We start from the raw sequence: 23,805 nt of genomic DNA, 5'->3' as shown, positions 1-23,805 counted from the left end.
AGACTTGTCCCAAAGTCACTCCTGCGTTGTCTTGCCTACCACTGAAAAACATCCCCACAGCATGATGTTGCCACCACTGTGCTTCACCGTAGGGATGGTGCCTGGTTTCCACTTGGCAGTCAGAGTTCAATCTTGGTTTCATCAGACCAGAGAATCTTGTTTCTCATGGTCTGAGAGTCCTTTCGGTGCATTTTGGAAAACTCCAAACAGGCTGTCATGTGCCTTTTACTGAGGAGTGGCTTCCGTCTGGCCACTCTACCATAAAGGCCTGACTGGTGAAGTGCTGCAGAGATGGTTGTCCTTCTGGAAGGTTCTCCCATCTCCACAGAGGAACTCTGGAGCACTGTCAGAGGGACCACCGGGTTCTTGGTCACCTCCCTGACCAAGGCCCTTCACCCCCAATTGCTCAGTTTGGCCGGGTGGCCATCTCTAGGAAGAGTCTTGGTGGTTCCAAACTTCTTCCATTTAAGAATGATGGAGGCCACTGTGTTCTTGGGGAACTTCAATGCTGTAAACATTTTTTGGTACCCTTCCCCAGATCTGTGCCTCGACACAATCCTGTCTTGGAGCTGACAAACACTTTCAACTGTGGGATCTTATATAGACAGGTGTCCAGATCATGTCCAATCAATTGAATTTACCACAGGTGGACTCCAATCAAGTTGTAGAAACATCTGAAGGAGGATCAATGGAAACAGAATGCACCTGAGCTCAATTTCAAGTTTCATAGCAAAGGGTCTGAATGGTTATGTAAATAAGGTATTTTTGTGTGTAGATTGATGAGAAAAAAAGATTTCATACATTTCAGAAGGCTGTAACGTAAAAAAAGTGGAAAAGTCAAGGGGTCTTTATACTTTCCGAATGCTCTGTATGTGATAGTAGAGTAGTGGCCTGAGTGTTATACACCAAAAATCCAAAAGGTGGCGAGCGCGCTCCACCATTGGATTTCATATGTGAAATGGTCAGAAAGTCAGGTCTCAAGGGTGAAAAGTGTGTTTTGTCAATTATACTTATGTAGGAACCGTATGGACATAGATTTGTCTTATTCATGCGAGTTTGTCCATAAGGCCTATGTTTTGTCCATTTTCCATATATGATCATAGGAAGTCAGGTTCTGAACCCAAAAGTCACTGAACCATGTCCAAATGGCATATACAGTTGAAGTCGGAAGTTTACATACACCTAGGTTGGAGTCAATTAAACTCATTTTTCAACCACTCCACACATTTTTGTTAACAAACTATAGTTTTGGCAAGTCGTAAACACCATGGGACCACACAGCTGTCACTCGGGGAAGAGACACGTACTTTGGTGCGAAAAGTGGAAATCAAATCCAGAACAACAGCAAAAGACCTTGGGAAGATGCTGGGGGTAACAGGTACACAAGTATCTATATCCACAGTAAAACGAGACCTATATCAACATAACCTGAAAGGCCGCTCAGCAAACAAGAAGCCACTGCTCCAATACCGCCATAAAAAAGCCAGACTACAGTTTGCAACTGCACATGGGGACAAAGATCATACTTTTTGGAGAAACGTCCTCTGGTCTGATGAAACAAAAATAGAACTGTTTGGCCATAATGACCATCGTTATGTTTGGAGGAAAAAGGGGGAGGCTTGCAAGCTGAAGAACACCCTCCCAACCGTGAAGTACGGGGGTGGCAGCATCATGTTGTGGGGGTGCTTTGCTGCAGGAGGGACTGGTGCACTTCACAAAATAGATGGCATCATGAGGAGGAAAAGTATGTGGATATATTGAAGCAACATCTCAAGACATCAGTCAGGAAGTTAAAGCTGGGTCGCAAATGGGTCTTCCAAATGGACAATCACCCCAAGCATACTTCCAAAAGTTGTGGCAAAATGGCTTAAGGACAACAAAGTCAAGGTATTGGAGTGGCCATCACAAAGCCCTGACCTCAATCCCATAGAACATTTGTGGGCAGAACTGAAAAAGCGTGTGCGAGCTTGGAGGCCTACAAACCTGACTCAGTTACACCAGCTCTGTCAGGAGGAATGGGCCAAAATTCACCCAACTTATTGTGAGAAGCTTATGGTTGGCTACCCAAAACGTTTGACCCAAGTTAAACAAGGCCGTCAGCCTATTTAAATAGCACCCACGGACGTTTAGTAAGAGACCGTCCATTTGCCTTATGAAAATCCTCATCAATCAGAAGGGAGCTGCAAATACCTACCCTTATGTAGGTATTTGCAATTAATTATCAGGTAGAACAGAAAACCAGCAGGCTCCGGACCTCGTAGTACCCTTGATGTATAGGCTATACGTGTGCTCTAGCCAACAGTTCACTAAATCTGTGCGCTGTTGACTAGAGCACATTGCCAATACCAGAGTGCACACTTGCTATATAACATACATTTTTGGGTGAGAAAATCATTAGTAGAGTTGAACATTTTAACCGCAAAAGGTATTTAACCGCAAAAGGTATTTTTATGTTCACTGCGTCATCACACACATCCTTTTATGTGCAACAAGTCAATTTGATCAAAACAACTCTGGTGGAAAATGAGCATATTGTTTTATGTTGTTTTAAGAATATTCACATGAAAATCTGTCGCCATATGGATGGAAATGTAGCTATAGTAAAACATCTAAGTATTCACGATACAGTATAAACGTGTATTGTAACCCAAACCAAAAATAAAGAATGATAAACAAGGGTTAAAGTGCATGTGTGACATACAGTATGTTACCAAGTGGATAACACATATCTACAGTATAAACCTACTGCCATAATACATGTTTTAATGTAATGACACAAACCTCTTGCTTTACACCGTCCTCATGTCTCATAAGTATATATTCCAATGATAAGAGCCACTGTAAAACCAAAGTTGCCCAGAACGAGGATAACTTTGAGGATTTTTTCAAAAGAGAGTGTCTGAAAAGAAGATGAAAAAATTACTACAATTTTAAAAAGTGACATGGAAATGTGTTTTGACACATTGCATTTCAAAGCACCCCCTCCCCACACGTATTCGATCATCCAATCATAATTATATATAAAAAAACATTCTTATGATAAGTATTTTGTGATATTAGATTGAAAGTGGAGGCAACACAGTGACCTTTATAATAGGATTACTTACCGTTCTCTTTGGCACAATCCATTTGTCATCAATTCCTGCATTTCCTGTGAGGTGAAGAGAAGACAAAACCATATTAAAATCGACTTACATTTTTAAGAAATGCCAATATCTTGAACGGTGAGATGAGACGTTAATGTTCACAGGTTGATGTTTATTGTCATGATTCTTGTCCTGGAGGCAGAACTGAGCAATCTTACCTTAGATAGGCCAGATGAAAAGTAAAAATTGGCTATATTGTAAAAAATAAAAAATAAAAGTGTAAAAAAAAATGTTTTTGGTGCTAATTTAAGGTTTGGGTTAGGCATTAGAGTTATCACTATTCAGAGCTGCCTCCAGAACAAGATTCATGACAAAAAACAGTAACCTGCTTAATATTCACAAATCTTACTTTTCCTCTGGTAACTCTGGTTGCAACAGAGGTATATGAACATCAAGTAGAACAGAGCCACCCAGGCTGTATACCCTCCCATCACTTTCATGCGCCAGTGTATCGAGCAGCACTTCTCAATTTCCTCCAGACCCACAAATATGGCCGCGACTGTGTTAGAGAGAGGGATGAGAAATACCGAAGGAGAGAAAAGCGCATGTAGCTCGAGTGAGAGCGATGTTGGGAGCTATTACATTGTACTACTAACTAGGTTGAGTAGGCTAAACCTGAAATGTGATCTTATTCACTGTCAACACAGCAACACACAGGGTAGGTATAATGTAGTAAGCCTTCTATAGAACTAATCTAACACTCAGAGATTGTTGATTTTGTTCGCAACCGAACGAGAAGAGAAAGATTTCTTGTAAAATATAGGTTAGATCTGACGAGTCAACTATGGAATCACATGAGCTATGACATATTGTTCTCCTTCAGTTAAAATCAAAAGGTGAAGTTCCTTACTGGTAAAAACCTCAGTTGTGAAGGCAATCACTCTGAGAACCAAATCACAGATGGACCTCCTGAAAAAATATACATAACATGACATCTTTCCTAGTGTGAGGTTCAATTCAGGTACTTTCAACACACATTTTCAGGCTTTGATCTGAGGAACTCACAGTTCATGGCTGGACCCAAAGGGTAGAAAAACAACAATCGTTTGTCCCAAGCTCAGGACCATTGCCACACCCACAACAGCCACAAGAGTTATCTATAAGACAAAAGCACACTCACACACATTTCATCTCAACATGCAGTTTACCCCAACCCTGAACAGCAGTACAGTGTTCTGGCAGGAAGAAAGTCTATACACTAATAACTGGTTAGTTTGGATGCTGATTGGCTGAAATTGCATTCAAACCATTAATATTTAAGTGATAATGCTCTCGGAGCTGGTGTTTGGAGGATATTATTGGCATGGGTGTTCGTCGAGGGCCGGCAAACCGTGCCAATACACCCTCCAAATACTGGCTTCGAGGGCATTATCACTTAAATATAAACGGTTTGAATGCAGTTTCAGCCAATCAGCATCCAATATATATACCAATATATTTATATAATGACTGACATATTTTCATTTAAAACTTTATTTTGATTAATTTATTCATACTATTTCTTCCTTCCACAAGATATAGTCCCGACACAAATCTAGGGTTGCTAACCAAGCCGGCTGGTCGTTCATTCTATTAGTTCGGTTGCCAGAGGCATCTGTATCTATGGACGCAACCCCGTCGTTCGTTCTAAATGTTCCATTTTCATACTGTACAACGTACTTATCCCTTGCTTGCTAGCTAGCCAACTAAGGCTAACTTACAGTCACATCAAACGTCAAAAAGAATAACAACAGTAGCTGCATTTGCATTTGCATTTGTTTAAGCTGTTTTCTAGTGACATTTATTTGGATACATACATAACAATGAGCTAATGAGGCACGATTTTGCCTGGCATAGAAATGTGCTCTCTCATCAGGACACTATTGTTCAAAGGAGCTAGCCAACAACACAGCTAACAAAATCACTTCAAACTGAAGCTGTAAAGACTGCAAACTAGCTGCACTTCGTTTAGTTTGATCTTTTTCAATTGACAGTTCTTTGTATGTTTTCATAAAAATTATGCCTGCTGTTTCATGATTTCGACTGGCTGGGAAACACTGCCTGCCTCTCTCTAGTCCCGAACCCTACATGTTAATTACTATAGGACAGCTGGAGATCAAATTTGAATATTAAAACAATGTTGCAAATGTCAGAGAGACAGACAGCAAGGTTTATACAAATCTCCGCTGTTGAAAACTAGATGTTAGTCTAAAAGAAATGTGAGATAATGTCTAGATGCTTTTTATAGTGGAGATCAAGTGTATATAGTGCCTGGCTGGGTTGATTAGACAGCGGATTATTGCTGAAATAAAGTCATTGATACTCACTTGTATTGGCTCCCATAGCAGCAAAAGAATAAAGGCAATGATGGCTGCAACCATTGAGAGAGGACACAACAATATCTTGAACAACTGCAACAAAATAACAACTGTTGTCAAATCATTGCCCAGCATTATACTAATAGAATAGACAGTATGGCACTATAGACACTAAACATTTCCAGACAAAAGATCAGTTGGAGAGGTACTGCTTTAAACCAGAATCATCTACACCATGACTAAGTGCAGTAGGACCAAAGAACAAAACATCCCGGTTCGTATCCACAAAGAGTCTCAGAACCGGTCCTATGAATCCTATCAGAACCTGTTTAAACAACAAAAAACTCCCAGCTCAGAGTAGGTTTTAGGGTGATGTTAAGAGACTGCTCAGACAAACTCTGCACCAGGAGTAAAATCAACGTATAATGGTAATCATTACATTTTGAGGTACCACAAAGGAAATATAGAGCTCTGTTCATTCCGTATCGCCGAAGCTCAGCATTACAGCGTGATTGAAATTTAAAGGCAATGTTCCTGCATTAGCATTTGGTATAGTTTATGCATGACACGATCACTTTGTTGGTATGCATAACCTTCTTCTAAACCATTTCTGATATTCTGAATAATGTGATCGACATATTGCACTGAATCATTCAGTGTGATGGTATGTTACATTTTTTATAAAATTACCATTATATCAACACACTCATCCATCCTGTTGAACAACTCTGAATCTTTTTAGCACAGTAAGCATCACGTCACTTGCCGATAGTGTTTCATAAAACGAAGGGCCAGCCCTAGCCATTTGGGGGCCCTAAGTAAAGTTTTGTTGGTGGGCAAAACATTTGAGTGGCCACAATCTTGACGTTTTTAAAGTACATTTTCTGCAATTTTACACATTTGACCATGGGGTGCAGAGACAATGTTGCAGTTTTAAAGCAAGTTTGCTGCAATTCTACACATTTAGCCATAGGCAGAGAGAAGATTTAGCAAATGTTTTTACTAATTTCATGCAATTCTACTGATTGTGCCACTGGGTGTAGATTTTGTTGTTGCAGTTCTTTCTTCAGTTAACTTCCTGCAATTCTACGCATTTTGCCATGAGGCACAGAAAACATGTTTCAAAGCAGGTTTGCTACAATTCTACACATTTTGCTATTGGGGCAGGGAGAAAATGTAGCAGTTTTAAAACAGTTTGCTACAATTCTACACATTTTGCAAATGGGGCAGAGAGACATTTTAAAAATTGTATAAATAATTTCAGGGAAATCTTTTATTTTGCCTTAGGTTGGAGAGACATTTTTGCAGTTTTAAGGCACATTTCCTGCAATTATACACATTGTGCCATGTTAATATGATGTCTGAGTAAGAGTGACTAACCAAATCAATGGGGGCCCCCTGGAGGTCAGGGCCCCTGGGCATGTGCCCGTCGTGTCTGGTTGATAATTTGACCATGATTACTACAAGTTTAGATAGCTGGCTAGACTAATCTAACAATCTAAAAAATGTTAGCTGACATGGGCTAATTGAGTGACTGTCAGTAGGCAGGTTTCCAATGACCCAGGTTTATATGACAAAAGCAATGTTGCAACAACAAAAACATTGCAACATGTGTTGTTTCACCATCAAATTATTTCACATCTACAGGAGTGCCTGGCACGAGATAATTATTCGAATTTGGCAAATATTTGTCAATTCTTCATGAGACAGATAGGTGGGAATCACTAGACAAGTTAATGGAAATATAGCTAGTGACTGACATAACAAGAGAAAAACTGTTGAGGCACGACCATATTTTGAAATTGCACCTTGTGTATTCTACTATTCTGACTCTCAACAGTAAGTTGGGACTCTAAGTACCCCCCCCCCATAAAATAAAATAATAAGCGTCCGCTTATGCCTAGGGTCAGCCCTGATAAAACACTTGAAAGGTCTTATAATTTTAGCTTAACACAATCAAAATTAACATAAGCCCTATGCTTTCCATTGCCCAACTTATAGGCATGCCCGACATAGGGATAACTTGAAATAACATGATATACACTAATGAAATAATAAAAACGTGTAGTACTATACTTTTATTAGCCTAGCTGTTATAAGTATTTAGGCATATTATGTGAACCAGGCCTCATGTGAAATCATTCTCAAAAGTGCAAGAGATACTGTTGCATGTAGGGCTAGATTATTTATGGATTGATCATATAGAAATATCAAAACATTATTCTATGGTGCAGGAACCTCTGACTCGCTGTCCTTTTCTATTATTAACACATCTGCTGGTAACTCTTAACTGGTTAGGACAGCTCATGAGGTTTCATAAATATCTGTTGACTAGGTAGGACTCTTATGACTAAAGAAGAGGTTTTAGGTATAGCTTTTATTTTTACCCATAAGAGTAGGAGTAAAATGTCCCTATTCTCCACACTAATTTCCTAATCTGAGACGCTTTGTGGACACGGCACCAGCTGTAGGAAGTCATGGAGACTTTCCTAAACAAGACACTGAAAGAACTAGAAGTAAAATATTGAAATCCATATTGTGACTTACCTTATGCCAAAGTGTCTGGCCTTTTGGAAGACTCATGACCAAGAGTGAAGGCCGAATGAGAGCGCTAATAAGCATACACGTAGAGGGTGCAGATGTGTGCAGAGCAGGAGTAGGAGTAGTGATAGTAGGAGTAGTGATAGTAGGAGTAGTGATAGTAGGAGTAGTAATGATAGGAGTAGTAATGATAGGAGTAGTAATGATAGGAGTAGTGATAGTAGGAGTAGTGATAGTAGGAGTAGTGATAGTAGGAGTAATGATAGTAGGAGTAGTGAGAGTAGGAGTAGGAGTAGTGATAGGAGTAGTAATGATAGGAGTAGTGATAGTAGGAGTAGTAATAGTAGTAATAGGGGTAGTAGTAGTAGTAGTAGTAGGACAGGTGGTGATGTTAATGGCCTCTGGTATCCAGAACTTCATCATGTCTTTAATAAATGTGACTCTGAAAAATATCAATAAACATGCTTTCAGACAATGTCCCTTTTACTCTAGTGCGACAACAGCATATTACAGTAAATTAATTCATTAATGCATGAATAATAACCTGAAATAGAAAACTCCTTTGTATGGTGCTCTCCACTTGGCTTCGATGAATGTCTTGGCTTGGTTGTTTGGTTGGGTAACAGCAGCTGCCTACACACACATTTTACAGTCATGGACTGACTGACATCAAAGGTGTCATACAGTTCATTTCAAAGCACCTTAGCTTGATGACACCTTTTTACCAGTATCATTGTCTGATCATGAGACTGATGTTTGACCATGTGAGATGAGGAATAAGAAGGGTAAAAGAAACTGCAATAAGAGGGTAACTAAGCAACAAGAGGGGGAAAACACTTCTATTAGAGCAGACTCACTGGATTCCCACCGCACTGAAGAAGGCGGCTATGAGCGGGAGTGAGCAGAGTGAAGGTGCCAGCAGCAGGTCCATCCTGTGATTCCCTAGCCTCCAACAGAAACCCTTTAAACGTCGTGGCAGGATCAGCTTTGAGTGACACTGTAACACATTATTAGAAACATAGACGGGTTCATACTTTTCAAACACAAAAATAGTGATCGATTGTAGGAGGAACCTAGTAGGAGATACCAACTATACTGAACTAAAATATAAATGCAACATGCAAAGTGTTGGTCCTGTGTTTCATGAGCTGAAATACATTTTCCTTATGCACAAAAAGCTTATTTCTCTCAAATGTTGTTCCTAGCTCAGTGTTCCCTCATCTTCGAGCTTCAGCCCTCATACTTCCCCTCGGGACTCTCCAAGATAGCCTACCTCATCACGATGATGTCCGGGAGGTCTCTCACCGTGGCTACTGCCGTGTGGGAGCTACAGCCGGCCATATACGCTAGTCTGGAAGGGTTCATGGGAGAAGTGAGGAAGATCTTTGATGCCCCGTTCTCCGGGCAAGAGGCCGCCCGGAGGCTAATCCAGCTTCGGCAGGACTCCCGCAGTGTAGCTGATTATGTGGTAGATTTCCACACGTTGGCGGAGAGTGCTTGGAATCAAGAGGCACTGTTCGATATGTTCCTGCACGGCGTCTCGGAAGAGGTCAAGGATGAGCTTTCAGCCCGGGAGTTACCTACGGAGCTCGATTCCCTCATCGCTTTGACCATCCATATCGATGGGCGATTACAGGAATGATGGAGGGAGAGGATTTTGGACACTACCCTGGCGTCCGAGCTGAATATCCCCACTCAGCCCCTCTCCATTCACATGGACATAAGATCACTGGATGGGCACTCAATATGCCCGAGCGACCCACAACACCACTCCCATCAACCTACGGGTGTTTCAGGGAACCACAGTGAGGCTATGCAGTTCCTGTTCATCAAATCCCCTCTGATTCCCATGGTATTGGGATTCTCCCAGCGACACAATCCCCTCATTAAGCGGTCTACTGGTGCCATTATGGGCTGGAGCCTGTTCTACCACGCCCATTGCCTGAAGTCAGCACAACCTGCCCCAGGACGTCTTCGTGGGGGCTCGGAAGGTGCCCCGGATCTCTGCCATTCCCTCGGAGTACCAGGACTTCCGGGAGGTGTTCAGAAAGGCCCAGGCCACGCCGCTTCCGCCACACCATCCCTACGACTGCGGGATTGACCTTCTCTCTAGTGCCACGCCATCCCGGGGACATCTGTACTCTCTGTAGGAACCGGAGACCATGGCTACGGATACCTACATTGGGGACTCCCTAGCTGCTGGATTTATCTGTCACTCTTCCTCTCCTGCCGGCACAGGGTTTTTCTACGTGGCGAAAAAGGACAAGACCCTGCACCCATCCATTGACTACCGAGGACTCAATGACATTACAGTTGAGAACCGTTACCCGCTATGACTCATCTCCTCGGCCTTCAAGTCGCTCCAGGGGGCCACTGTGTTTTCCAAGCTGGATTTACGGAATGCCTACCTGGTGCGGATACGAGAGTGGGACGACTGGAAGACCACCTTCAACACAGCCAGTGGCCACTTCGAGTATCTGGTCATGAGCTTTGGCCTCACCAAAGCACCTGCTGTGTTCCAGGCTCTGGTGAATTATGTCCTCTGTGACATGTTGAAATGGTTCACCTTCGTCTACACTGATGACATCCTCGTCTTCTCCCGCTCCCCTCAAGAACACGTGATCCACATCCGGCAGGTCCGTCAACACCTTCTGGAGAATCAGCTGTTTGTAAAGGCAGAGAAGTGCGAGTTCCATCGCTCCACCATCCCTTTCTGAGTTACATCATCTCTGCTGGGAGTGTCCAGATGGATCCTGGGAAGGTGAGAGCAGTGATGGATTGGCCTCAGCCTACAGGGTGCAGCTGCAACGTTACCTGGGGTAGCATTCTGCCCTTGACCTCTAGCTACATCCCAGCACCTTCTTCTCCCATCGCCTCAACACCACGGAAAGGAACTACGATGTGGGGGATTGTGATCTTCTCAAGGTGAAGATGGTGTTGGAGGAATAGAGGCATTGGCTGGAGGGGGCGGAACATCCGTTCATCGTGTGGACTGACCACAAGAACCTGGAGTATGTCCGCATCGCCATGCGCCTCAATTCCAGGCAAGCCAGATGGGTCCTGCTGTTCACACGGTTCAATACGGGCCAGGATCCAAGAATGTCATGCCGGATGTACTGTCCCACCACTATAGCCCCCACGACTATTACCCCGGAACCCGAGACCATCCTTCCCACTTCATGCCTGGCGACGGCACTCAGCTGGGGAATCGGGAAGCAGCTCCGTGAGGCTCAGCATTCCCAGTCAAACCCTGGGGGGCCCTGATAACCGGATGTTTGTTCCTGACGCTGTCTGCTCCACGGTCCTGAAGTGGGCCCACTCCTCCAGGCTTGACTGCAACCCGGGCACCCGTCGTACCCTGGCCTTTATGCGACAGCGTTTTCGGTGGCCTACTATGGTTCCTGAAGTGTCCGCATTCTTTGCAGCTTGTACGGTGTGTGCACAGAGCAAGACTCCTCGACAAGTATTGTTTTATTTTACAGCGGTGCCCCTAGTCTCACTCAACATGCCTCAGATACCTCTTTTGTCCCACCTCCCACACATGCGGTGACCTCACCTAGCATAATTAATGCCTCCAGAGATGCAACCTCACTCATCGTCACTCAATGCCTAGGTTTACCTCCACTGTGGGCCGCACCCTACCATACCCCTGTCTGTACATTATGCCCTGAATCTATTCTACCAAGCCCAGAAATCTGATCCTTTTATTCTCTGTCCCCAACACACTAGACAGCCAGTTTTGATAGCCTTTAGTCGTACCCTGATCCTACTCCTCCTATGTTCCTCGGGTGATGTAGGTTAAACGAGACACTGTGTGTCCCCAGGCGCTCTTATTTGTGGACTTCTCTAACCAGAAAAGCCTTGGTTTCATGCATGTTAACATCAGAAGCCTCCTCCTTAAGTTTGTTTTACTCTCTGCTTTAGCACACTCCCCCAACCCTGATGTCCTTGCCGTGTCTGAGTCCTGGCTTAGGAAGGCCACCAAAAATTCTGAGATTTCCATCCCCAACTACAACATTTTCCGTCAAGATAGAACTGCCAAAGGGGGAGGAGTTGCAATCTACTGCAGAGATAGCCTGCAAAGTTCAGTCATACTTTCCAGGTTAATGCCCAAACAGTTAGAGCTTCTAATTTTAAAAATGAATCTCTCCAGAAATAAGTCTCTCACTGTTGCCGCCTGTTATAGACCCCCCTCAGCTCCCAGCTGTGCCCTGGACACCATATGTGAATTGAATACCCCCTATATATCTTCAGATATCGTTCTGATAGGTGACCTAAACTGGGATATGCTTAACCACCAGGCCGTCCTACAATCTAAGCTAGATGCCCTCAATCTCACACAAATTATCAAGGAACCCACCAGGTACAACCCTAAATCCGTAAACATGGGCACCCTCATAGATATTATCCTGACCAACTTGCCCTCCAAATACACCTCTGCTGTTTTCAATCAGGATCTCAGCGATCACTGCCTCATTGCCTGCATCCGTTATGGGTCCGCAGTCAAACGACCACCCCTCATCACTGTCAAACGCTCCCTAAAACACTTCTGCGAACAGGCCTTTCTTATCGACCTGGCCCGGATATCCTGGAAGGATATTGACCTCATCCTGTCAGTAGAGGATGCCTGGTTGTTCTTTAAAAGTAACTTCCTCAAAAGACCCTTTCAAAAAATGTAGAACTAAGAACAGACCTGACTGCCCTCGACCAGCACAAAAACATCCTGTGGCGTACTGCACTAGCATCGAATTGTCCCCGCGATATGCAACTCTTCAGGGAAGTCAGGAACCAATACACACAGTCAGTTAGGAAAGCAAAGGCTTGCTTTATCAAACAGAAATTTGCATCCTGCAGCTCTAACTCCAAAAAGTTCTGGGACACTGTAAAGCACCTCCTCCCAGATGCCCACTGCACTGAGGCTAGGAAACACTGTCACCGCAGATAAATCCACGATAATCGAGAATTTCAAGAAGCATTTCTCTACGGCTGGCCATACTTTCCTCCTGGCTACCCCAACCCCAGCCATCTGGCTGCCCCAACCCCAGCCAATTTTGTCATTTACAAAATAGCCTCCGACACTCTACTCAGCAAACTGGATGCAGTCTATCACAGTGCCATCTGTTTTGTCACCAAAGCCCCGTATACAACCCACCACTGCGACTTGTATGCTCTCGTTGGCTGGCCCTCGCTACATATTCGTCGCCAGACCCACAGGTCATCTATAAGTCTTTGCTAGGTAAATCTCAGCCTTATCTCAGCTCACTGGTCACCATAACAACACTCACCCGTAGCACACGCTCCAACAGGTATATCTCACTGGTCATCCCCAAAGCCAACACCTCCATTGGCCGCCTTTCCTTCCAGTTCTTTGCTTCCAATGACTGAAGAGAATTGCAAAAATCACTGAAGTTGGAGATATATCTCCCTCACTAACATTAAGCATCAGCTATCTGAACAGCTCACCGATTGCTGCAGCTGTACACAGCCCTTCTGTAAATAGCCCATCCACTACCTACCTCATCACCATATTGTTTTTATTTACTTTTTTTGCTATTTTGCACACCAGTATTTCTACTTGCACATAATCATCTGCACATGTATCACTCCAGTGTTAATTTGCTCAATTGTAATTACTTTGATACTATGGCCTATTTATTGCCTTACCTCCTTACTCAATTTGGGGCGGCAGGGTAGCCTAGTGGTTAGAGCGTAAGGTTGCAAGTTCAAACCCTTGAGCTGACAAGGTACAAATCTGTCATTCTGCCCCTGAACAGGTTAACCCACTGTTCCTAGGCCATCATTGAAAATAAGAATTTGTTCTTAACTGACTTGCCTAGTTAAATAAAGGTTAAAGAAATTGCACACACTGTATTCCTTTCTATTGTTATTCACTGCACTTTTGTTTATCCCATGTATAACTCTGTGTTGTTGTTTTTTGTTGCACTGCTTTGCCTTATCTTGGCCAGGTCACAGTTGTAAATGAGAACTTGTTCTCAACTGGCCTACCTAGTTAAATAAAGGTGAAAAAATACAATTTAAATAAAGCTCCAACCTCTGCCTGTCCCCCACCGTCCCTGGTCTCACATCTCTCTGGACTTTGTCACAGGTCTTCCCCCATCTGATGCCAACACCACCATCCTGACTGTGGTGGATCGGTTTTCTAAAGCCGACCACTTTATTCCTCTCCCTAAACTACTCTCTGCCAAATAGACAGCCCAGATCATGGTGCAGCACGTCTTACGGATCCATGGACTGCCCGTGGACATGGTCTCCGACCGGGGTCCTTAGTTTCTCGTCCCAGTTCTGGAAGGCATTCTGCACCCTCATTGGGTCGAAGGCCAACCAAGACCTCAAAACTACCCTGCACTGCCTGGTCTCCGCCAAACCCACGACTTGGACTCAGCAGCTTCTGTGGGTCGAATATGCCCACAACACCCTTCCCTGCTCTGCCACGGGCCTATCTCCCTTTGAGTGTTCCCTGGGGTATCAGCCCCCGCTCTTCCCTGAGCAGGAAGAGGTCAGCATACCTTCTGCCCAGATATTTTCTGCCGCTGTCGTCGTACCTGGAGGAGAGCCTGGTAGGCCCTCCTCAATACAACCTCCAGGTATCGATGACAAGCGGATTATCAGCCCTTTCCTCATCTCCAAGATCATTAGCCCCTCTGCTGTCCACCTTCTGTTGCCCCATACCCTTCGTATTCATCCTACCATCCATGTGTCTAGAATTAAGCCTGTGTCTCACAGCTGTTTGTCTTCTATTTCTAGGTCCACCCCTCTTTTATTTATTTATTTAACCTTTATTTAACCAGGAAGGTCTCATTTAGATTTAAAATCTATTTTCAAGAGTGTCCTGGCCAAGATAGGCAGCACCAAGTCATTACAAAAATTACAGACAAACAACATGAAAAACTACGTAATCTTCCCCATGTCATCGATGGCCATCCGGCGTACACAATGAGACGCCTCATGAGGGTTCGACCACGGGGCAGGGGTTTCCAGTACCTGGTTGACTGGGAAGGTTTTGGCCTGGAGGAGAGGTGCTGGGTCCCCGCTACAGACATCCTGGACCCAACCTTCATCGCCGACATCACCGCCGGCACCCCGGTCAACCAGGTATGTGCCCAGGTAAGACTCCAGGTGGTGCCCCTAGAGGGGGGAGGGGGTACTGTCACACCCTGATCTGTTTCACCTGTCTTTGTAATTGTTTCCACCCCCCTCCAGGTGTCGCCCATCTTTCCCATTATCCCCTGTGTATTTATACCTGTGTTCTCTGTTTGTCTGCAGCCAGTTTGTCAAGCTTACCAGCGTTTTTGTGTCAGCTCCTGCTTTCCCCCAGTCTCTCTTTTCTCATCCTCCTGGTTTTTGACCCTTGCCTGTCCTGGCCCTGTACTCACCCACCTGACCACTTTGCCTGCCTCTGACCCTGCCTGCCGTCCTGTTCCTTTGCTCCTGTTGCTGTAATAAACATTGTTACTTCGACACGGTCTGCATCTGGGTCTTACCTTGATTCCTGATAGTTCCGGCCATTATCCAGCAACATAGCAGAGCCATTGAAGAGGAGTGGGACAACCTTCCACAGGCCACAATAAACAGCCTGATCAACTCTATGCGAAGGAAATGTGTCATGCTGCATGAGGCAAATGGTGGTCACGCCAGATACTGACTGGTTTTCTGATCCACGCCCCTAGCTTTTTTTTTAAAGGTATCTGTGACCAACAGATACATATCTGTATTCTCCATAGATTAGGGCCTAATTTATTTATTTCAATTGACTGACTTTCTTATATGAACTGTAACTCAGTCAAATTGTTGCATGGTGTGTTTATATTTTTATTCAGTGTATAATGGGTTCTGTACCATCCACTATTAGGCTTCACATATATAATACCTTATGTAGCCCATGGTTCATCAAGCTCCTCTGACAAGGCCCAATAAGGGCTGCGTTTACACAGGCAGCCCAATTCTGTTTTTTCCCCCGACTAATTGGTATTTTGACCAATCACATTAGATCTTTACACGTCAGATGTTTTTCAGAGCTGATCTGATTAGTCAAAAGACCAATAAGTTAAATAAATATCAGAACTTGGCTTCCTGTGTAAATGTAGAATATTGCCTTCTGTATTCTTACATGCATTTATTAATTTACTCCAAGTTGCACACATTTATTCACATGCACATGCACACAAACACACACATTCAGGGTGTTTTGATCTTTACCTATAGTCTCATCTCCTGCAGCACTGGAACAGAAATGTTTAGGGACACTAAACGGACCACTCTCAGGTGTGGGAGAACCATGTTGGGGCAACATTGTGTCACAGGACATGGTAACACCACCACCACTAAAACCAGTCACAGTTTCAATGGTGGCAATGCCAATCAAAATGATGAGGACCATTTGGGCGGAGCACATCTGAAAAGCAGGGTGTGTGTCAAAGCATTGTTTCTTAAAATATCTTAACTTCCACAGTGTGGTAATCTTTATATAAAAGTAAAGTACCCACCATGAGTGTATTTGACCCCCAAACCTTGACTAAGGTAGGCTAGGCTACAACAATCAGCTCTACTGTAGAAATTTGAGGATAATTTGTATAAAATCAGTGTTTGATTACTTTATTGTAGTCTTCATTTATTGTAGTCTTAATTGTAGACGGGTTGCCTCCCACATTAACAATGTTCCAGCATACTGCCCTAGGTCTGGGATTCCTGAGACTAACTTTGAGGAGGCCAATCATATTTGACAAGGGTTTTTACTTTAGTTGTAAAATTATATGCACTAGTACTATTGTGGAAAATGTCCATTAAAGTCTGGTGTCAGAGATGCCCACTATCTATGGTTATAACATCTGTCTAGAAAAGACTCCATGCGTTAATAGCCTATGCTGTACACAGATGACAGTTTACAGACGGCACCAGACCTTGATTTAGGCCAGAGTTTACCGGCACTTCTCATTTTTTGGGAATTACGACCTGGCTTGTCTATAAAAATAGCCTATTGCTGGCACAGATTCACACGCCGAGGCAGAAAAGGTCGATCAAAGCGGAATGAAGGCAGGATCTTCATTGAATAGCAATGGAGAGTGGGCATTCGTTTCCTGATTCCGCTTCGTTCAAATGTATTTGCTGCTAGTCTGTGAATCTGTGGGTGACAGTAGGCTGTTCGAGATTGCGCAGATTGTAAATGCGCCAGGCTGAATGGCAAGATGCGCTGTTCCAAATGGTCAAATTAGGGTTTGTAAGGTCATGAAAGTCACATAAAATAGGTTAATAATTGTTGTTAATATAATTCCTCACTGTGCCGTGAGGAAGGCACAGTGATGCTGAAACATCGGTAAATACCCATTAAATTGCTGGGAGATTATACATGGAGTGTGCAACTTCCTTTATTTTGATAGTTTATAGTTTATTCGCCGATAGTAAGCACATCCACACAAACTAAACTGTCTGGGTGTCCGCCAGCTCATTAAAAAAACAACTCTAATATAATTCTTGAAAGCACACTATTGAATATGATCAATCAATAAAAATAAAAACATATCAGGCATTATCGGAATGACCCTTCAGTACATGTCTGTGGTGCTGCATGTGTGCCATTGTGAGGGGGCCGTTGCCCGAAGAGAGAGAGTGCATAATTTCAGCAGCAGGTATGAAATAATGACTGAGACTAACAACTTGCTATGCATAGAGCTCTCCTGAAACATGAATAGTTGTAACACAATTTCACGCTCAATTCGTGGAAAAATGTACAAAAAGTTTTTCAGCAGTTTTGCTGTGTTTTTGTGGAGCCTACATTACACAATTTTCTTCAATGCTCTTAATACAAGGCTCCACTTTTTTGTTTACATTACACCATTTCTTTCTTAATGCATTTTACACGAGGCTATTTCGAATTTTATGAGGGTTGCCAGACTGGAGACAAAGACATATCATTATTTATTTTTTTGGTATCGATAAAGGTATTTGATTGGGGAATGGGGATACACACGCTCACCTTGTTTGTATTCATGTTATAGACAACTTTGACTTTTGTATTAATTATTTTGTATAAAATATTTGTGTTTATTTACATCCTATGGGGTTTAAGATAAAGGGAACAGTGGTATAGGAGAGTATGAAATGAAAAGAAAAAGCCTCGATTCTAGGCCGTAGAAAATCCTACATCCATCTCATTAGATTAGAACAGGATGTATCAACAGTGATTCATATTACTGGTTTGCTACCTAAAAAAAGGATAGTTGTGTTTTACTGCATAACACACTTACATTATTTGTCTACCCATATGATGTGGATCATTGTTAGGTTATTGATATTTAAGCTTCAGTAACAAAATAACACCATGGTTGTAATAACACTTTAAACAGGTCCTTTGTAAATGTGTAGAATGTGTTTGCTTAACGTATGTAAATTCAACAGTTACAGAGGATTTTCTTCTGAATAACTGGTCAGGGCATAACACTTTCCATTCAGCTTCATGCATCTTTGCTGCAAGGCTTAATCACACCTTAACTGAAAAATTATGTCACGCCCATTGTTGCTTATCCATTGTTCACTCGACATATCAATGTAATTACACCCAACACAATGTTGAAAAACAGAATGCTTCCCATTGCTAGATCACAGAACTAGACGTGAGCTGGACGTGATCCCAACACTGCCACCAATGTAGAGGAAGAAAGTGAAAGCTGCAACAGGGACTCTAACCAGGGCTCATACATTGAAAAGTGAGCACTAATGGCTGTTGCCATGAAAGCTTAGTAGGCCTCTGGGCAGACGCAGTAGGCCTATAATGCTGGCTTATGCTTTGTACAATAGCCTAAGTATATAAAATCACTGACACAGCTGTAATAATTATCATGAAATGACCTTGTCAGCCAACATAATTCTTTATATTACATGTACCTGTTTAACTGCATTGATATGGCTTATTGATCTTAGTCCAGATTCATTATAGTTGCAAATATCATGCAGTTGCACGAGGGGAATTCTGTTTCCCCATATATATTGATAAATTTCCCATCATAATGATGTGACCCCATTCCCCAATCAATACCTTAATTGATACCATACAAAAAAAAATGGCAAATACATATTTTTACTCCAGTCTGGCAACCTTCATAAGATGCGACATAGCACCAGTATCGCAGTATTAAGAGAAAACAAGCATAGAAAACAGCATTGGCATTAATAATATAACTATTTTGGTGAGAACCTGGTTGATTAACAATATTGGGTTGTTAACACATTTAAAAAATATATATATAAATATATGTGGGTGGGGGGGGGGGGGGGGGGGGGCAGTGTAGAACACCATACATTGCTCTAATAACTTTCAAATGATTATTCTGAAGTTTGTCCCCCCCCAACAAATTATTTTCCTATTAATGAAATCACATAAAAATGTATATTATCCTACCAAAAACGCACAAAATCTGCTGATACACTTTATGTATATATTTGCACGAATTGGGTGTGCAATTGTGTTGATATTTGAGCCTTATATATAATCATGTCTAGTTAGATACTTTGCTTTGAAGTAGCCTACATTGTACATTTGATTCCTGATTTATTGAATGAGGGAATCATTTTATAAAGACAAAGGTATTTAATAAGGGTGGCAACCATCCTCCAGGAGAGCTACTGGGTGTGCAGACTTTTGTTCAAGCCCTTGTCTAACCACAGTGTGGCCTAAACATCAGCTGCTCAACAGGACCTTGATAAGCAGACTTGGGTGTTTCAGGGCTGGATGAAAACCGAAGCCTGCACACCCAGAAGCTCTCCAAATGGAGGGTTGACCACATGTTGACAACATATGACTAACAGTGCAGTTCTATTTGGGGGGCTAAGTGCCTTGATCAAGGGCACAACGCAGGAGGTGGTAAGTCTACGTGGGATCAGACACAGCAGCTTTCCAGTGTCAATAATGCTTACTATTTCATTTGGGCTATAATAATAGTCATAGAGAAATAATTAACAGTGAATAATCAGAAGTCACTATAGCATAATGTAATTTGTGAATTTCAGTGAATGGACTGACATGGAAAAAGACAGCTCCTGCACTTATTCCATCCCAAGTCAAGGACTGGGTGGCACTTGGAGACAGTCAGTGACAGTATGTTACGCAGTCGTGCAAAGTACTGAAGTAAAAATTATTTAAAGTACTACTCAATTCGTTTTTTTTGGTAACTGTACTTTACTATTTATGTTTTTGACAACTTTACAACTTCCCTACATTCCTTAAGAAAACAATGTACTTTTTACTTCATATTTTTTCCCTGACACCCAAAAGTACGCTTTATATTTTGAATGCTTAGCAGGACAGGAAAATTGTCTAATTCACCCTGGTCATCCCTACTGCCTCTGATCTAGTAAACTATGTCAGTGTTAGGGCGTTCCCTGGCTATAATTAAAATAAAAAAACAAGAACATTGTGCAAATTCTGGTTGGCGTAATATAAGGAATTTGAAATGATTTATACTTTTACTTTTGATATTTAAGTATATTTAAAACCAAATAGCTTTAGACTTTTACTCAAGTAGGATTTTACTGGAAGACTTTCACTTTTACTTGAGTCATATTCTATTAAGGTATCTTTACTTTTACTCAAGTATGACAATTGGGTACTTTTTCCACCACTGATGTTACGGAATGTAACCAAAGATATCTAAGGCCGATAACAGAATGTAGAATGGACTAACGGAATTATCACCGTAAAGAAAAGTGTTTTATTTCTTACCTTGATTCAGGAAGGAGCGAAGTACGTCGCCAACGCGCGGACTGAAAATGGAATGCCACTACACTAGTTTGATACGTATCAGTGGGGATTAGAAGTCAGTATACACCAATACACTGTCATTTCCGGTCACAACTTGTTTACGTGCGGTTTGTTGCTAACCTTACTTTGCTACCTGCCAATTTTACGGTTTTTTCTTTTTAATGGCCGTTTATATATATATTTTTTTCCCCTCGCTCGACTTTTTCCATTCAATTTTTTGAACCCTGGACGCTTTATCTGGACGTGGTTCGTCAGGACCTCCACCAGCCGAAGCTAAGTAGTAACATTAACATGATGCCTTCTAATTGCAGTCGCTGTACTCATAATATACAGAACGATCGCATTATGGCAAGGATAGCTGTGCTGCAAGCCCAGCTTCAGACGCAATAGTTAGGCAAGGGTAATTTAAGTGTAGGAAAGTATGTGCCACCAGTAAGTACATATAGTAGTATAAATCCCCTCGCACAGTCCGCAGCCGGACCATTTTCCCATGGCTTCTGGAAGGAAATGCTGTAGGAATGCTCAACAGGTGTCGCCCATTCAGCCGACAGAAACTTTCAACCGGTTCTCACCATTAAGCAGCGAGTCGGGAGTCAGAGGCCGAGCCTTCTCTGGTCTCAACTCCTCCCGTTACGGGGTCTGAGACGCCGAAGCCTCCCAACATTAACGTAAACTCCTACATCGCCTTGGTCCGTACAATTGCCCTTATTTTAGCGCCCCCAAAACGCAATACTTCCAGATCAACTGTCATGTCAATACCATTTTAAAGCACAATTTCTCCCCTTTCCAACAGAATCAATTACATGACCTAAATGCTGCCCGTTTCTGCATAATTCAAGCAGGCAATGAGCCCCGTACTAATGTGTGATAGTGAGAAGGAGAGATATTGTGTGGGAAAATTGCTTTTTTTCACTCAATCTGTCCAACTTATCACCTTATCGCCTCTAAAATGTAAATAAAACACTATAAAGAGTTTATATAATGTATCATTACATACCTATTTGAAGGTTTGTGTCGAATTTGAATCAGGTTTTTAGGGCGGCTTTGAGAATGATGATCGCATGCAATGATGACGAAACAAATGACTAGGTATTCCCCCCTTACCCCAGTCACTGTCCATTTATTGTTTTCAAAGGATGATAGAAGTGCTACACCTGGTGGAGAGAGATTGTAAGACAGAAATAGTTGCTTTATGCTTGCTGTACGTTACGACATGACACGTCAAGATGTAACGGAGGGTCAGTTTTTTTCAACTTTTCTCCAATACTGTAGAGCCATTATCATGTCGATCAACGCTTGAATAGAATCCTAGTTCACACCCCCGAATTTGACGTCAACACAGTCGCTACAGTCCCATTAGTTTTCTTTGTAGCCTCGTTTGAATGTTGCGGTTACGCACATTTGTACGGAATGGGGTGAGTTTACGTTAGCTCTGACCAATTGAAAACCCTAGACATTGGCGACTTCATTACCCGCAGTATTAGACTTAAAACGAATCAACCAGCGATCATACACTGTTTACCAGGGGGCAGGGCTACCGATGTTAAGGCTAATCTGAAGATGGTGCTGGTTACAGCTAAAACTGGCGAGTGTAGAGAATATAGGGATATTGTTATCCAGGTCGGCACCAACGATGTTAGGATGAAACAGTCAGAGGTCACTAATGGCAACATAGCTTCAGCGTGTAAATCACCTAGAAAGATGTGTCGGCATCGAGTAATTGTCTCTGGCCCCCTCCCAGGTAAGGGGAGTGATGAGCTCTACAGCAGTCTCACAACTCAATCGCTGGTTTTCTGCCCCTCCTGTTTTCTGCCCCTCCCAAAATATATAATTTGTAGACAATTGGCCATCTTTCTGGGACTCATCCACAAACAGGACCAAGCCTGGCCTGTTGAGGAGTGACGGACTCCATCCTAGCTGGATGGGTGCTCTCATCTTATCTACAAACATGATCAACTTATCTCAGATCATGATCAGTAGAAAGCAAATTACGGACTCCTCTTTAAATCTGAGTATTCCTACAAAGCTCAGTTGTCCTGAATCTGCACAACTCTGCCAGGACCTAGGATCAAGGGAGACAGTCAAGTTTTTTAGTACAATATCTCTTGACACTGATGAAAATAATCATGGCCTCTAAACGTTCAAGCTGCATACTGGACCCTATTCCAACTAAACTACTGAAAGAGCTGCTTCCTGTGCTTGGCCCTCCTATGCTGAACATAATAAACGTCTCTCTATCCACCGGATGTGTACCAATATATCGAATCTCCCATTCCTCTCAAAAAAAATGAAAAAGCTGTTGCGCAGCAACTCACTGACACAGCTGTACATGTCGCTGAAACTTTTTTTTTTTTAACCTTTATTTTACTAGGCAAGTCAGTTAAGAACAAATTCTTATTTTCAATGACGGCCTAGGAACAGTGGGTTAACTGCCTGTTCAAGGGCAGAACGACAGATTTTGTACCTTGTCAGCTCGGGGATTTGAACTTGCTACTAGTCCAATGCTCTAACCACTAGGCTACACTGCCGCCCCGACATGGTGAAGCCCCAAAATTGCCCTTCCTGGAAGCCTATGTTTCAGACATAAGGAAGTGGGTAGTGGCAAATGTTATACTTTTAAACTCGGACAAAACAGAGATGCTAGTTCTAGGTCCCAAGAAGCAAAGAGATCTTCTGTTGAATCTGACAATTCATCTTGATGGTTGTACAGTTATCTCAAATAAAACTGTGAAGGACCTCAGTGTTACTCTGGACCCTGATCTTTCTTTTGACGAACATATCAAGACAGTTTTTTTTCCATCTACGTAACATTGCAAAAATCAGAAACGTTCTGTCCAAAAGATTAATCCATGCTTTTGTCACTTCTAGGTTAGACGACTGCAATGCTCTACTTCCCGTCCCGGATAAAGCACTAAATAAACTTCAATTAGTGCTAAACATGGCTGCTAGAATCTTGACTAGAACCCCCAAAAATGATGATATTACTCCAGTGCTAGCCTCTCTACACTGGCTTCCTATTAAGGCAAGGGCTGATTTCAAGATTTTACTG

At 42.6% G+C, this 23,805-nt stretch overlaps 1 protein-coding gene across 3 annotated transcripts in view; it reads right to left on the bottom strand.

Moving 5' to 3' along the window:
• The window catches only part of LOC109889162 (putative ferric-chelate reductase 1), a 51,297-nt gene extending 30,450 nt beyond the window's left edge, over nucleotides 1–20,847 (bottom strand). For 2 of the 3 annotated variants that reach the window (XR_004209658.1, XR_004209659.1), the window contains exons 1-11: nucleotides 20,718–20,847; nucleotides 16,202–16,397; nucleotides 8,842–8,981; nucleotides 8,529–8,617; nucleotides 7,991–8,426; nucleotides 5,453–5,536; nucleotides 4,152–4,243; nucleotides 3,997–4,055; nucleotides 3,496–3,645; nucleotides 3,108–3,151; nucleotides 2,782–2,899 (exon numbers count right to left, since the gene is read on the bottom strand). Coding sequence is in view for 1 of the 3 variants with exons in the window: in XM_020480381.2 (XP_020335970.2) it covers nucleotides 2,801–2,899; nucleotides 3,108–3,151; nucleotides 3,496–3,645; nucleotides 3,997–4,055; nucleotides 4,152–4,243; nucleotides 5,453–5,536; nucleotides 7,991–8,426; nucleotides 8,529–8,617; nucleotides 8,842–8,981; nucleotides 16,202–16,397 (1,389 nt within the window). In the remaining 2 variants the exon portion in view is untranslated. The remainder of the gene's footprint in view (nucleotides 1–2,781; nucleotides 2,900–3,107; nucleotides 3,152–3,495; nucleotides 3,646–3,996; nucleotides 4,056–4,151; nucleotides 4,244–5,452; nucleotides 5,537–7,990; nucleotides 8,427–8,528; nucleotides 8,618–8,841; nucleotides 8,982–16,201; nucleotides 16,398–20,717) is intronic. The other variant, XM_020480381.2, reaches the window with a different exon arrangement.
• Nucleotides 20,848–23,805: the final 2,958 nt, after the last annotated feature.

The sequence above is a fragment of the Oncorhynchus kisutch genome, linkage group LG4 (assembly GCF_002021735.2).
Source record: "Oncorhynchus kisutch isolate 150728-3 linkage group LG4, Okis_V2, whole genome shotgun sequence".
In the NCBI taxonomy this organism is placed as follows: Eukaryota; Metazoa; Chordata; class Actinopteri; order Salmoniformes; family Salmonidae; genus Oncorhynchus; species Oncorhynchus kisutch.
The sequence above is the reverse complement of the archived record's forward strand: the minus strand, read 5'-3'. Positions and strand labels throughout refer to the sequence as shown.